This window comes from Hyla sarda, chromosome 6 (genome assembly GCF_029499605.1).
Source record: "Hyla sarda isolate aHylSar1 chromosome 6, aHylSar1.hap1, whole genome shotgun sequence".
NCBI classification, from domain to species: domain Eukaryota; kingdom Metazoa; phylum Chordata; class Amphibia; order Anura; family Hylidae; genus Hyla; species Hyla sarda.
Window position 1 is genome coordinate 175,733,328 of NC_079194.1, and position 16,108 is coordinate 175,749,435.

The 16,108-nt window shown below is 43.0% G+C and overlaps 1 protein-coding gene across 2 annotated transcripts in view; it reads right to left on the reverse strand.

Moving 5' to 3' along the window:
• HSD17B2 (hydroxysteroid 17-beta dehydrogenase 2) overlaps nt 1-15,889 on the reverse strand; it is a 63,138-nt gene extending 47,249 nt beyond the window's left edge. For both annotated transcript variants that reach the window (XM_056525824.1, XM_056525822.1), the window contains exon 1: nt 15,526-15,889. In XM_056525824.1, the coding sequence (XP_056381799.1) occupies nt 15,526-15,802 (277 nt within the window). In that variant the 5' untranslated portion in view covers nt 15,803-15,889. The remainder of the gene's footprint in view (nt 1-15,525) is intronic.
• Nucleotides 15,890-16,108: the final 219 nt, after the last annotated feature.

Below are 16,108 nucleotides of genomic sequence, written 5' to 3' on the forward strand. Positions count from 1 at the left end.
AAGAGGCGGTGTCATCTCCACTGAGCGTTATGGTAGGAGATGTGGAGGCACTGCTGTCAGGGCCAAAGTTGGCAGAAAATTTTGGTACAGCACAGCACCAGGATCCGACTCTATCTCGGATCTGGGAAAATGTATTAATTGTAGAAGGTGCACCCCAAGAACTGGGAGCTGAGACTGTATACCCCCGTTTTGTGGTCCGGAAAGGGATGCTGTACCGGGTAAACCAGGTTTGGGGTGAGAATGTGGAACAATTGGTGGTGCCTAAGGCATATCTGTGGCTGGTGTTAGAGTTAGCCCATCAACATGTTCTAGGCAGGCACCTGGGCCAGCAGAAGACACAGGACCGAATTTTGCAGCGCAGTGTTTATCAAGAGGTCGAAAGGTATTGTGAGTCTTGCCCAACATGCCAAATAACTAACATGCCAAATAACTAGCCCCCAGCCACATTACCGTAGTCCCCTGGTCTGATTATCGAGGTCCCGTTTGAACGGATCGGTATGGATCTGGTAGGCCCGTTGCTGAAATCCGCTAGGGGGCACCAACACATTCTGGTAGTCCTGGACTATGCGACTCGGTATCCCGAGGCGCTACCTCTGCGGCATACCTCGTCCAAACTCATAGCTAAGGAGCTAATGGAGATGTTTTCCCGAGGGGGCTTACCTAAAGAGGTGCTGACTGAATAGGGCACCCCGTTTATGTCAGAAGTAATGAAAGAGCTCAGTAAGTTACTGCAGGTAAAACAGCTACGGACCTCCGTGTACCACGTGCAGACGGACAGCCTCGTAGAAAGATTTAACCAAACATTTAAAAATATGTTAAATTGGGTGGTGGCTAGAGATGGAAAGAATTGGGATCTTTTGCTGCCCTATCTTATGTTCGCAGTGCGAGAAGTGCCCCAGGCCTCTACTGGGTTCTCGCCCTTTGAACTGCTGTACGGCAGACATCCACGTGGTCTGTTAGACATAGCCAAAGAGGTGTGGGAACAACAGCCCACGCTGCACAAAAGTGTAGTTGAGTATGTCACTCCGTTGCAGGAATGGAAGGAAACAGTGTTGCCCTTGGTTAGGGAAAATATGGAGGCAACTCAGTGGGCCCAGAGCAGTGTCTATAATTGCCAGGCTCGGGTTCGAAATTTTAACCCGGGAGGTTTCTGGTTCTGGTACCAACGGTCGACAGTAAATTTTTGGCTAGGTGGCAAGGTCCCTACGAAGTGATCAAATAAGTAGGGGAGGTGGCGTACAGGGTACACCAGCCCAGGCGGAGGAAGCCAGAGCAAGTGTACCATGTAAACTTTTTGAAACCCTGGAGAGATAGGGAGACTAGTGTGGATGACAGCCCTCAGCGAGTTTTGCTAGGGGTGGAGTTTTCCATCCCCCAGTCTGGTGCAGGGAAGCAGTTGCCACAGTAAAGATTGCTGACAGCCTTTCCTCTGCACAGACTCAGTAGGAACACTGATGTGTTCTCAGACCTTCCTGGATGTACTTTTGTCATCCGCCATGACATTGTCACTGAACCCCAGGTAAAAATACGGTTGAAACCATACCGGGTACCTGAGTCGCAACAAGCCATTTAGGAAGAAGTGCAACAAATGTTAAAGCTGGATGCCATCGAAGAATCAAAAAGTGAGTGGGCCAGTCTGATAGTCTTAATACCCAAACCAGACGGTAAGTTATGGTTCTGTAACGATTTCCGGAAACTGAATGAGGTTTCCAAGTTCGATGCATATCCTATGCCCCGAGTTGATGAGCTTATTGAGAAGCTACTTTTCTGTCTTGGACCTCACAAAAGGGTACTGGCAGGTACCATTGACGGAGGCTGCCAAAGAGAAAACCGCATTTGTCACACCAGAAGGCTTGTTTCAATACAAGGTGCTACCCTTTGGTCTACATGGTGCTCCTGCAATGTTCCACAGGCTAATGGACATTGTGCTCTGGCCACATCGTCATTATGCTTCAGCCTATCTAGACGATGTCATCATTCACAGTACAGACTGAGAAAGTCGCCTAACAAAAGTGCAGGCCGTTGTAGACTCCCTCAGGAAGGCTGGGTTAACTGCTAACTCCAGAAAATGTGCAATTGGAATAGAAGAAACCAAATACCTGGTTATGTCATTGGGCGTGGAGTTGTCAAACCCCAGGTAAACAAAGTAGAGGTCATTTGGAATTGGCAACAAACTGTCACTACCTGACAAGTGAAGTCATTTCTGGGGATGGTGGGTTACTGTATGAGGTTTATCCCCCAATTTGTTACAGTAGCTGCACCCTTAACAGACCTCTTGAAGGGACACAAGTCAGTAATGGTGCATTGGAATGAGCAGGCAGAGCAGGCTTTCTCCGCTTTGAAGTCGGACCTATGTGGGTCTCCAGTTTTGGTGACACCCGACTTCAAAAAGGAGTTCAAAGTACAGTCAGATGCCTCTGAGTTAGGTCTCGGTTCTGTACTCTCACAGGAAGTCAACGGGGAGGAGCATCCCATTGTCTTTCTCAGCTGCAAACTTACCCCAGCCGAGACCAGATATAGTATAGTGGAGAGAGAGTGCCTGGCCATAAAGTGGGCACTCGAGTCTCTCCGCTATTATTTGTTGGGGAGGAAGTTTCATCTCGTGATGAATCATTCTCCTCTCAAATGGATGTGCCAGGCTAAGGACAAAAATGCCAGGGTCACGCTGTGGTTTTTGTCCTTACAAAACTTTAAGTTAACGGTTGAACACAGGGCTGGTCGGTTGCTAGGTAACGCCGATGCCATGTCACGGGTCCACTTTTGCGCATGTGTCCACCCCCTCAGGGTTGAACAAAGGGGGGTGGGGTATGTGAAAAGATGAAAGGGATAACAGTGGACGGTCGATATGTGTCCCCAAGGCTCCTGGCCTTGGTGAAGAGCCAGTATTTATTCAGTGTCTGTGCTGCAATGCAGACAGAGACTGTGGCCGTAGTATGGCTGGAAGGCCAATCTGGGACGGCTCTTACTGGGAATGGTCAAGTGTAGGGTGGGGGCCATTCCCCACAATCCAGGCCGTCTTTTGTTAGCCTTATAGCTAGGCTGCCTCACCAGCTGAGGGGGATTTGCTAGTTGCAGCTCACACTGCAAGAGAGAGCTGAGTGTGGAGTTCTTCCCTGAGAGTTTGGAAGCTGGTCATGAGACTGCCTGGAGGCTTGGAAAAGACTTGCTTGATGCCGCATGGCATGGACTCAGTTGTGAACAAACACCTAAGGAATACAGGTGGACTTTTGTTACGTTTTTCTTTGTTCTGCATTTAAAGACTGTTTGCCAAGTGTGAATAAAACACTGGTCTTTGAGTTAAAAGTCCTGTTTCCATGCCTCTATACGGCAACAGCACCTGTCTGAAATAGCGAATCATCACAATATATATACGGTACGCATCTTGCAGTTGCATAAAAATGATACAACATTCCGATGCATCCTTTTATCTATGCCGATGCATCTTTTTATCCATGTCGATGCACCTTTTTACCTTGTCTCCCAATGAGATACCATTTTGATCCATCATCGTACTTGTAGTTCTTTTGATGCTGCTGCTTGTCTTTTACTAACAAATAATAATGATTTTTTATCATATTCTATTGTATAATGCTTTTAGCAGTGTCATTACCGGGATGCGGTGTCAAGGCCGATACATCCCATCCGGTAATTAAGTGACGTCATCATTATGTCCCACCTCCCGCATTTAAAAAAAAATGTGTACCTGTATATAAAGAACGTTTGTATGTCGTGTTAATGTGACCTGATGAAGCAAGAGACCCCTTGCAAAACACTTTGTCACCACCATATAATAAAGAGAAACGTTGTTCTATATGCTTCTGCACTATCTTTCTGATATCCCGAACCAGGACCCAGAACAAAATCGTCCGAGGCGCCCCCTAAGCATCGTCTTTTTCCTTCTGGACAAACACTTCGCAGAGTTACTCCGGCATCAGTGCAAACCTTTGAACTAAATATCAGGTTATTCTGACCTGTATTATATAATAATCTTTACACAAGTGAAGTTTCAAATGACTTGTAGTAGGGATGGAAGTATTTATGTAGGAAACCATTTACATTTGAGCAACAATGACCATGGCAAGAGATCAAGGCAAATCTCCCTAGTTGTGTTAATATGTGGCAAAAGTTGTATTATTGCATATGAGAGCCAGTTTGCTCTCTGGGCTCCTTGAAATGTGTGTGGCAACAGATATGGCTGCCAGAAAATCTCTGTATTTTTAGAGTGCTTGCTTCAGTCATGCCTTTTCCAGTCCACAACACGCAACCAGCACTCCCTCCCCGGAGTAGCAGGGTTTTAGGCACTCAAGTGGAATGACCAGATAACATGGCCAAAATCAAGTACACAGGGACTCCAGCAGAAGAAAATAAATGCTAGTGTGGTAGATATCAATAAGATATCAATTGCAAGCATCTGTGGCCAGCAGTCTGTTTATATTGGGTGTACTTCAGGTAGCATAGGACACTGGCACCAAGCATGACTGGCCTAACGTCCTAGCTCCTTGATGTGCTTGCAGCAAGGTTGGTAGTCAAAACTACAGAGTGATGCAATCTGCGCCACTGAAGCCAGGGAGCTGCAAAAACTGCTAGAGCACCTTGTTACAATCTCCCTCTTGGGTTGCCACTGAGCTTTCCTAGACTATTCAATGGTAAATTGTGACAATTATGCAATAGTAACATTCTGGGGTAAACCATGCTGCATTTAAGATTTAGGAGTAGTAATGTTGGGAACTATTGAGGGGTACTACTACTTTAACAAAACTATCACTGTTACTACTAGTACTTTACTAAAAATATAATCACTGCTACTCTACCACTTCTATAAATATTGCCACTACTACTACTACTACATTACTATTAATATTACTACCACTACTACTACTTTGCCACTAACATTACTACAGCCACGACCACTTCTTTAAATGGGCACTGTCATTAACCCCTTAAGGACTTATGCCAATTTTCACTGTAGGACTAGAGCGTTTTTTGCACATCTGAGCACTTTCACTTTAAGCATTAATAACTCTGGGATGCTTTTACCTATCATTCTGATTCCGAGATTGTTTTTTCGTGACATATTCTACTTTATGTTATTGGTAAAATTTAGTTGATACACATCGTTTCTTAGTGAAAAATTCCAAAATTTGATGAAAAAATTGAAAATTTAGCATTTTTCTAACTTTGAAGCTCTCTGCTTGTAGGGGAAATAGACATTCTAAATAAATTATATTTTGATTCACAAATACAACATGTCTACTTTATGTTTGCATCATAAAGTTGACATGTTTTTACTTTTGGAAGACATCAGAGGGCTTCAAAGTATAGCAGCAATTTTTCACAAAATTTTCAAAATCAGAATTTTTCATGGACCAGTTCAGGTTTGAAGTGGATTTGAAGGGCTTTCTTTTTAGAAATACCCCACAAATGACCCCATTATAAAAACTGCACCCCTCAAAGTATTCAAAATGACATTCAGTAAGTGTGTTAACCCTTTAGGTGTTTCACAGGAATAGCAGCAAAGTGAAGGAGAAAATTCAAAATCTTCATATTTTACACTCGCATGTTCTTGTAGACCCACTTTTTGAATTTTTACAAGGGGTTAAAGGAGAAAAATCCTCTCAAAAATTGTAACACAATTTCTCTCGAGTAAGGAAATACCTCATGTGTGTATGTCAAGTGTTCGGCGGGCGCAGTAGAGGGCTCAGAAGGGAAGGAGCGACAGTGGGATTTTGGAGAGTGAGTTTTTCTGAATTGGTTTTTGGGGGGCATGTCACATTAAGGAAGCCCATATGGTGCCAGAACAGCAGAAACCCCCCCACATGGCATACCATTTTGGAAACTACACCCCTCAAGGCACGTAACAAGGGGTCTAGTGAGCCTTTAAACCCCACAGGTGTTTGACGACTTTTCGTTAAAGTCGGATGTGTAAATAAAAAAAAAAAATTGTTTCACTGAAGTGCAGTTTTCCCCCCAAATTTACCATTTTTATAAAGGGTAATGGGAGAAAATGCCTTCCAAAATTTGTAACCCCATCTCTTCTGAGTACGGAAATACCCCATGTTAGGGCGTAAAATGCTCTGCGGGCGAACTACAATACTCAGAATAGAAGGAGTCACGTTTGGCTTTTGGAAAGCAAATTTTGCTGAAATGGTTTTGGGGGGGCATTTCGCATTTAGGAAGCCCCTATGGTGCCAGAAGAGCAAAAATACCCACATGGCATACTATTTTGCAAACTACACCCCTCAAGGAACGTAACAAGGGGTACAGTGAGCCTTAACATCTCACAGGTATTTCACGACTTTTTGTTAAAGTTGGATGTGTAAATGAAAAAAAAATTGCTGTTTTTTCCCCAAATTTTACATTTTTATAGGGAGTAATATGAGAAAATTACCCCCAAAACTTGTAACCCCATTTCTTCTGAGTATGGACATACCCCATGTGTGGACGTCAAGTGCTCTGTGGTCGAACTACAATGCTCAGAAGAGGAGGAGTGCCATTGAGCTTTTGAAGAGCGAATTTGTTTGGAATGGAAATCAGGGGCCATGTGCGTTTACAAAGCCCCCCGTGGTGCCAGAACTATGGACCTCCCCACATGTGACCCCATTTTGGAAACTACACCCCTCACAGAATTTAATAAGGGGTGCAGTGAGCATTTACCCCCCACTGGCATTTGACAGATCTTTGGAACAGTGGGCTGAGCAAATGAAAAATTTAATGTTTCATTTTCACAGACCACTGTTCCAAAAATCTGTCAGACTCCTGTGGGGCATAAATGGTCACTGTACCCCATATTACATTACATGAGGGGTGGAGTTTCCAAAATGGGGTCACATGTTGGGGGGGTCCACTGTTCTGGTACCATGGGGGCTTTGTAAACACATGTGGCCTTCAATTCCGGGCAAATTTTCTCTTCAAAATTCCAATGGTGCTCCTTCTCTTCTGAGCATTGTAGTTCGCCCGCAGAGGACTTTAGATCCACATATGGGATATGTTCTTACTCAGAAGAAATGGGGCTACAAATTTTGGGGGGCTTTTTTCCTATTTTCCCTTGTGAAAATGAAAAATTTAGGGTAACACCAGCATTTTAGTGAAAAATTTTTTTTTTCATCTTCACATCCAACTTTAATGAAAATTCGTCAAACACCTGTGGGGTGTTAAGGCACACTATACCTTGTTACGTTCCGTGAGGGGTGTAGTTTCCAAAATGGGGTCACATGTCGGTATTTATTTTTTTGCGTTTATGTCAGAACCGCTGTAAAATCAGCCACCCCTGTGTAAATCACCAATTTAGGCCTCAAATGTACATGGTGCACTATCACTCCTGAGCCTTGTTGTGCGCCCACCGAGCATTTTACGCCCACATACGGGGTATTTCCGTACTCTTTCCGTAGTTTTTTTTCCTTTTACCTCTTGTGAAAATAAAAAGTAAAGGACAACACCAGCATGTTAGTATAATTTTTTTTTTTTTTACACTAACAAACTGGTGTAGACCCCAACTTTTCTTTTTTATAACGGGTAAAAGGAGAAAAAAGCCCCCAAAATTTGTAGTGCAATTTCTCCCGAGTACGGGAGTACCCCATATGTGGCACTAAACTGTTGCCTTGAAATACGACAGGGCTCCAAAGTGACAGAGCACCATGCGCATTTGAGGACTAAGTTAGGGATTGCATAGGGGTGGACATAGGGGTATTCTACGACAGTGATTCCCAAACAGGGTGCCTCCAGCTGTTGCTAAACTCCCAGCATGCCTGGACAGTCAGTGGCTGTCCGGAAATGCTGGGAGTTGTTGTTTTGAAACAGCTGGAGGCTCCGTTTTGGAAACACTGCCGTACAATACATTTTTCATTTTTATTGGGGGGACAGTGTAAGGGGGTGTATATGTAGTGTTTTACCCTTTATTATGTGCTAGTGTAGTGTAGTGTTTTTAGGGTACATTCGCACTGGTGGAGGTTTACAGTAAGCTTACCGCTAGGAGTATGCGCTGCAGCGAAAAATTTGCCGCAGCTCATACTTGAAGCAGGAAACTTACTGTAAACCTGCCCGTGTGAATGTACCCTGTACGTTCACATGGGGAGGGGGGGGGGGAAACCTCCAGCTGTTTCAAAACTACAACTCCCAGCATGCACTGACAGACCGTGCATGCTGGGAGATGTACTTTTGCAACAGCTGGAGGCACACTGGTTGGAAAACCTTCAGTTAGGTTCTGTTACCTAACTCAGTGTTTTCCAACCAGTGTGCCTCCTGCTGTTGCAAAACTACAACTCCCAGCATGTACTGAACGTCGAAGGGCATGCTGGGAGATGTAGTTATGCAACAGCTGGAGGTACGCAACAACAACTCCCAGAATGCAGAGAAAGCTGTTTGATATTTGGGCATGCTGGGATTTGCAGTTTTGCAACATCTGTAGGGCTACAATTTAGAAATCTCCAAACTGTGGACCTCCAGCTGTTGCAAAACTACAAATCCCAGCATGCCCGGACAGCAAACTGCTGTTTAGGCATGCTAGGAGTTGCAGTTTTGCAACATCTGGAGGGCCACAGTTAGAGATCCCTGCCAGTGATATCCAAACTGTGGCCCTCCAGCTGTTGAAAAACTACAAATCCCTGCATGCCCAAACAGCTGTGTGGGAATGCTGGGAGTTGTAGTTTTGCAATATCTGGAGGGTTACAGTTTAGAGACCACTGTATAGTGGTCTCAAACTATACCCTCCAAATGTTGCTAGACAACTTACCGGCTTCCGTCGGATCCAGCCGCATGACATCGCCGGACTCCGATCTCCTCCACCGATCGTCGCCCGCAGCCTTGCCCACGGGGTAAGTGGATCTTCAGCGCCGGTCCTATGTCGTTTCCCCGTTCTGTTGTGTGTGGGCAGAATGGGGAATCCGAAAGTAAAGCCCCCCCCCCCGATCTGCTATTGGTGGTCGCGTCTAGACCACCAATAGCAGGGATAGGAGGGGTGGCACCCCTGCCACCTCACTTCTATCCCTTCAGGGGGATCATGGGTGTCTTGGAAAACCGCGATTCCCCTTATTTTCCGGGTCAAAGGGTCACCACAGACCCGTATGACCCTGAATCGGCACAAATTGCAAGTGTGAATTCACTTGCGATTTGCGCCGATCGCAGACATGGGGGTTCTGATGACCCCCCTGGGCATTTGCGCGGGGTGCCTGCTGATAGATATCAGCAGTCACCCCCGTCCGGTCCCCGCCCGGCACGCGGCAGGGACTGAAATTCCCACGGGCGTACAGGTACGCCCTTGGTCTTTCATTACCAGGGAGCAAAGGCATACCTGTATGCCCTTGGTCCTTAAGGGGCTAAACATGAATTTTAATATTTAAATCCTTATGTCAAATAAATAACTTTTGTAATTGGTTTCCATAAAAAAAAAAAAAAACATTTTATGTCAGTTTTTCTGCTGTATACTTCTGGCCACCAGGGGTCTCCTTTCTTGGCCATAACACATTCTGTCTGGTCAAAATCTCAGATTTTGGTCTCCTGCTTGTAATGGCAGGAGACCAAACTCAGGAAGTGTTTCCCTGCATTGAGCTTGATTGACAGTTGCACATAGCCTCATTAAAAGCTGCAAAGAGCCTCACTGAAACATGCATAGAGCCTCACTGAAAGATGCACAGAGCTTGAGGTCTTCTATTCATCACAGCACTGCAACATTGTGAGGGCTAAAGTGGTCCCCCAGCAGGCTTCAGTAATGTCATGCCTGCTGGGAAACTCCCACTTTCTCCTGCTGAAGCAGAAAGAACAGTAAGATGCAGAACTTTAAGCTCTGAATTTTTTTTTGAAGGGTGGGAGGAGTGTTAGGAGTAGTTAGGGAACATAGCCTGAGTTAGTTTAGAAAAGTTTATTTGTTGACAGGTACTATTTAACACCACTATTACTAGACAATCAGTGTATTCCTTGGTGCAACTAACTCCAGCTTAGTTTTAGTTCTAGAGTGTACATATTAGGTGTCTGAAAAATGTGCAAAGTGTAGGAGTGTATGCAGAGTATGTGACTAGAGTCTCTTTCTGAAATGTGTGAGAAAGTCAGTATTTCTCTCCAACTAGGTGTCTTAGAGACTAACTGGGAATGTATGCCAAGCCAGACATCTCTCCTGAAGAAAGGAATACCATTGTTATTCAGATGGGTATTCTTTCCTTCTGGAGAAATCTCTGGCTTGGCATATATTTTCAATTAGTTTCTAAGACTTCAAGTTGGAATAAAAAACTGACTTTAAGGAAAAGCCTCCTGAAAAGGTTGTGTGAGAGCTGCTTTGAATATCTTTTATTTCCAAAATTTCCTAGTGGAACATCAATTCGCTAGTCGCCTGTTCCCTAGACCTGAATCCGATTGAGCACATCTTGGACATCATGTCTCGCTCCATCCACCAACGCCACATTGCACCACAGACTGTCCAGGAGTTGGTGGATGCTTTAGTCCAGGTCTGGGAGGACATCCCTCAGGAGACCATCCACCACCTCATCAGGAGCATGCCCAGGCATTGTAAGGAGGTCATACGGGCACATGGAGGCCACACACACTACTGAGCCTCATTTTGACTTGTTTTAAGGACATTACATCAAAGTTGGATGAGCCTGTAGTGTGGTTTTCCACTTTGATTTTGAGTGTGACTCCATATCCAGACCTCCATGGGTTGATACATTTGATTTCCATTGATAATTTGTATGTGATTTTGTTGTCAGCACATTCAACTATGTAAAGACGAAAGTATTTCATAAGATTAGTTCATTCATTCAGATCTAGGATGTGTTTTTACCCAAAACCCCATATAAATACCTTTTTTAGTTCCCCTGTGGGAGGAAGGCGGCGTGGCCTGGCAGGCGCAATGTCACCTGCCCTTCTCCTTCACACAGATTAAGACCTCGATCAGACTCAGAAGAGGCAAAGCCGATCCTCTTCTGTGCAGCCCTGCACTTCACTGACATTTGGCCAGCCAGATGAACCGGCTGGCCATGTCAGGAGCGCCCTGATTGACAGGCAGGGAGCTGCGCTGTGCTCTTCAGTGTCCTGGCTGCACTGAGAGTTCGGACTCATGCCAGGTCGGCATGAGTCTGAATTCTATGCACCGGGACATGTAGGGAGACCCCTAGTTTTTGTTAATCACATGTAATTAGAAACTTGTTTCTAATACATTGATTAACAAAATAAAAAAAGTTATTTTGGTGACAGGTACTCTTTAAAGGACCCTCGCATGTACAGCTTGAAAGAAAGACGAGACAGAGAGGATATGATAGAAACTTTTAAATACATTAAATGAATTAACACTGTAAAGGAGACAATATTTAAAAGAAGAAAAACTACCACAAGAAGACATAGTTTTACATTAGTGGGGTAAAGGTTTATGCAGTAATATCAGCAAGGATTACTTTACTGAGAGACTATCCTCCATATAAGATAAGACCAGGGACTATTCATAGTATTTAGGATATTGGGCAAATGGTTCTTATCTGCCGACACATTCTATGTTTCTATGAATCAAAGCAATTTTATATACTACTGGGTAAATATAACCATCATTTTGGAGTGAAAATTTGGAGAATGTTTTCTTATTTATTTGAACTACAACTGATAGGGATCTGTGAGTCCATGCCTATTCTGAGTTTATTGGCACAGCACTGTTCCACATTCAATTATTTGTAAATAGTTTTTCTAAGCTGGTTTTATTCAGTAACAGTATGGTGGTACCTTTGTAATTATAAGGCAGTCATGATGTGGCAGAATTATTTGGGTCACAAAAAGCCCTGGCAGCAACAAAAGTGCTGCACAGAGCTGGGCACGTTAATGAGCATCATCTGATGAGTCCTTACAAACATAGGTACTTTTCTATATTTTTATGAGCTCGGAAAACTTCTCTAGAGTACTTTCACACAGATTATTATTGAAGTCAATGGGTAGTAAAATCAGCTGCAGAAAATCTACAGCAAAATACACACGTGAACATACCCTTAAAGGGGTACTCCAAATCAACTGGTGCCAGAAAGTTAAACATATTTGTAAATGACTTATATAAAAAAAAAAAAGCTGCTGTATGCTCCACATGAAATTGAGTTGTTCTTTTCTGGGGATTTGCTTCTACTCTGTACAGTTCCTGACATGATCAGAAGTGTCAACAGAGAGCACTGTGGTCAGCCTGGAAAGAACTACTGGAGCATACAGCAGCTAATAAGTACTGGAGCATACAGCAGCTGATAAGTACTGGAAGATTTAAGATTTTTTAATAGAACTAATTTACAAATCTGTTTAACTTTCTGGAGCCAGTTGATTTGAAAATGATTGTTTTCCACCGGAGTACCCCTTTAAGCCATCTTTAATAATGTGAATTACTATTACAAATTTAAGAATGAATGCAACCTAATTCCCAAGAAAATCACATGTAAAAACTAAAATTATGCGTATTACTTTTTTAAATTCAGTAGACATGTGGCCATCTATATGTCTTTGTGTGTAATCTTATAGTGTAAACTGGGGCCAGATGTTCACATTTTCTTAATTAATGGACAATGGTAGAAAATAAACTGACATTTGCTCTTAAAGGAAATCTGTCATCAGAATCACCCGCACAAAACCTGTTACACAGGCTTGTAGTGCGGGTGATCCTGATTAAAACGCTCCTTACCTGGTTAAAAATGGTTCAGCGCTTCTTAAGATATCTATATTTTTAGTTCTCTGTTATTCCCTGGCTTGGGACTCAGTGGGAGGTGTTATCATCTGGGACTCGGCCACACGTCATTCTAGCTGGGCGGAGCTGCCGCCCGGCTCATGAATATTCATGAATTTATCCTCGGGGCCCTCCCCACCAGACCTAGAAAAAGGAGTTAGACTACGAGGATAAGGTCATGAATATTCATGAGCCGGGCGGCAGCTCCGCCCAGCTAGAATGACGTGTGGCAGAGTCCCAGATGATAACACCTCCCACTGAGTCCCAAGCCAGAGAATAACAGAAAACTAAAAATAAAGATATCTGAAGAACCACTGAACCATTTTTAACCAGGTAAGGAGTGTTTTAATCAGTATCACCCGCACTACAAGCCTGTGTAACAGGTTTAGTGCGGGTGATTCTGATGACAGATTTCCTTTAAGCATAAGGATTGTTTAGAAAGACAGCCCACATATAATGCTTATACAGTCATGGCCGTAAATGACGGCCCCCCTGAAATATTTCAAGAAAATTAAGTATTTCTCACAGAAAAGGATTGCAGTAACACATGTTTTGCTATACACATGTTTATTCCCTTTGTGTGTATTGGAACTAAACCAAAAAAGGGAGGGAAAAAAAGCAAATTGGATATAATGTCACACCAAACTCCAAAAATGGGCTGGACAAAATTATTGGCACCCTAAACTTAATATTTGGTGGCACACTCTTTGGAAAAAATAACTGAAATCAGTCGCTTCCTATAACCATCGATAAGTTTCTTACACCTCTCAGCCGGAATGTTGGACCACTCTTCCTTTGCAAACTGCTCCAGGTCTCTCTTATTGGAAGGGCGCCTTTTCCCAACAGCAATTTTAAGATCTCACCACAGGTGTTCAATGGGATTTAGATCTGGATTCATTGCTGGTCACTTCAGAACTCACCAGCTCTTTGTTACCATCCATTTCTGGGTGCTTTTTGACGTATGTTTGGGGTCATTGTCCTGCTGGAAGACCCAACTTCTTGGATGCAAACCCAGCTTTCTGACAATGAGCTGTACAGTCTGACCCCAAATCCATTGGTAAACCTCAGATTTCATGATGCCTTGCACACATTCAAGGCACCCAGTGCCAGAGGCAGCAAAACAACCCCAAAACATCATTGAACCTCCACCATATTTCACTGTAGGTTCTGTGTTCTTTTCTTTGTTGGCCCTTATTACATTTTCGGTAAACAGTAGAATGATGTGTGTTACCAAAAAGCTCTATCTTGGTCTCATCTGTCCGCAAGATGTTTTCCCAGAAGGATTTTGGCTTGCTCAAGTTCATTTAGACAAAATATAGTCTTGCTTTTTTATGTCTCTGTGTCAGCAGTGGGGTCCTCCTGGGTCTCCTGCAATAGTGTTTCCTTTCATTCAAATGTTGACGGATAGTTCGCGCTGACACTGATGCTCCCTGAGCCTGCAGGACAGCTTGAATATCTTTGGAACTTGTTTGGGGCTGCTTATCCACCATTCTGACTATTCTGCGTTGACACCTTTCATCAATTTTTCTCTTCCGTCCATGCCCAGGGAGATTAGCTACAGTGCCATGGGTTGTAAACTGCTTGATAATGTTGCGCACTGTGGACAAAGGCAAATCTAGATCTCTGGAGATGGATTTGTAACCTTGAGATTGTTTATATTATTCCACAATTTTGGTCCTCAAGTCCTCAGACAGTTCTCTTCTTCTCTATCTGTTGACCATGCTTAGTGTGGCACACACAGACACAATGCAAAGACTAAGTGAACTTCTCTCCTTTTTATCTGCTTTCAGGTGTGATTTTTATATTGCCCACACCTGTTAGTTGCCCCAGGTGAGTTTAAAGGAACATCACATGCTTGAAACAATCTTATTTTTCCACAATTTTGAAAGGGTGCCAATAATTTTGTCCAGACCATTTTTGGAGTTTGGTGACATTATAACCAATTTGCTTTCTTTCCTTCCTTTTTTGGTTTAGTTCCAATACAGACAAAGGGAATAAACGTGTATAGCAAAACATGTGTTACTGTAATCCTTTTCTATGATAATACTTCATTTTCTAGAAAACTTTCAGGGGTGCCAACATTTACGGCCATGACTGTATAATTGTCAGACTGTATCAGTATGCACTTGTAAAACTAATTTTAAGTTAAGAACTACAGAGTTGTTAATTATTTTCAATATGCTTAGGTTCACTAAAGGTTCCCATTATATATGCAATCCTGCACATACCCAGAGGTATTGATATTTACATAAAGCCCTAATATATCATTGTACATTTGCCAAAGAGAAATGTCTTTGATGTATTTAAGTAGATTCACGGAAATAAATTGCTAATGATGCAAGTTCCATATACGCCAATGAAGGATCACCAAGGGGAACTGCCATTTATGAAGCTGACTGTCACGTAGAAGAGTTTCCAGTAATAAAATCATGTGTGTTATATGAGTATATGTACGTCCGGTATTGTTAGTTCAGTGTTATATCCTAAATTTGGATTAATCAAAGGTAATTGTTATTTATGCAACTTTCTAACTTACCAGTGTTATTCCCCCCAAGTGAAATGTTATTTATTTAGTTCTCTAATATATCAATGTATCTTCAAAAGCAATAGTTACTTCTGTAGTTTCAATATATCAGTGGGGATTTCATATTTATGCAATCATGCAATTCCACAAAATAATGAAGGTATGTTCCACTAAAGGAATTGCTATTAAGGCAGTTTGTTAATATATTAAAGATCTGATAAATATGCAATTCCCGAATATGTCATGTATATAATATTTGCAATTCCTGAATACGTTAGTGGACAACACAGGTATAAATAACTTTTGGGTCTATATACTGATACTTTCTTACCTGTGATGAGCACAACCTTGCCTTGAGGTGGCAGCATCCTCCGGACAGGTATAGAGATGTAATAGAAAGCACATGCCAGGATGAATAGAGTGAGACCCAGATGGCTGCACAGGACGCAGCAGCAGATGATCTCCAGTAAGAGCAGGGACAGTAGACAAGACACAGCAGAATTTTCTATCTTTACCTTGTTTCTGATTATTTTGTGAATGACTAATCCACTGAAGAGAGCGCTGAGTACGACGTATGAGAGCGCAGAGTCACACTGGACCATTTCCATACTCCAAAGTAACACAGTCAGATATGACAATGCTCACGGACCCTTTAGTCAATGGGACAAATTGCAGGAGTTGCTAATAACTTGCTTCTTCAAATATGAATTTCTTTCCCACCTCTTTTATGTGTATGTTTTTACACCCCCCCCCCCTTTTTTTGTTTCACATGCAGACTCCTCCTTCCAGACTTCACTCACTTGTATAAGAAGTTTAATCAACCCATTCATTACTACAAGACGTGACGGAGGGAGAATCAGCAAAAGGATATGAGGTACAGGACAAGGGAGTAATCACTTAAAACCAGAGAATAG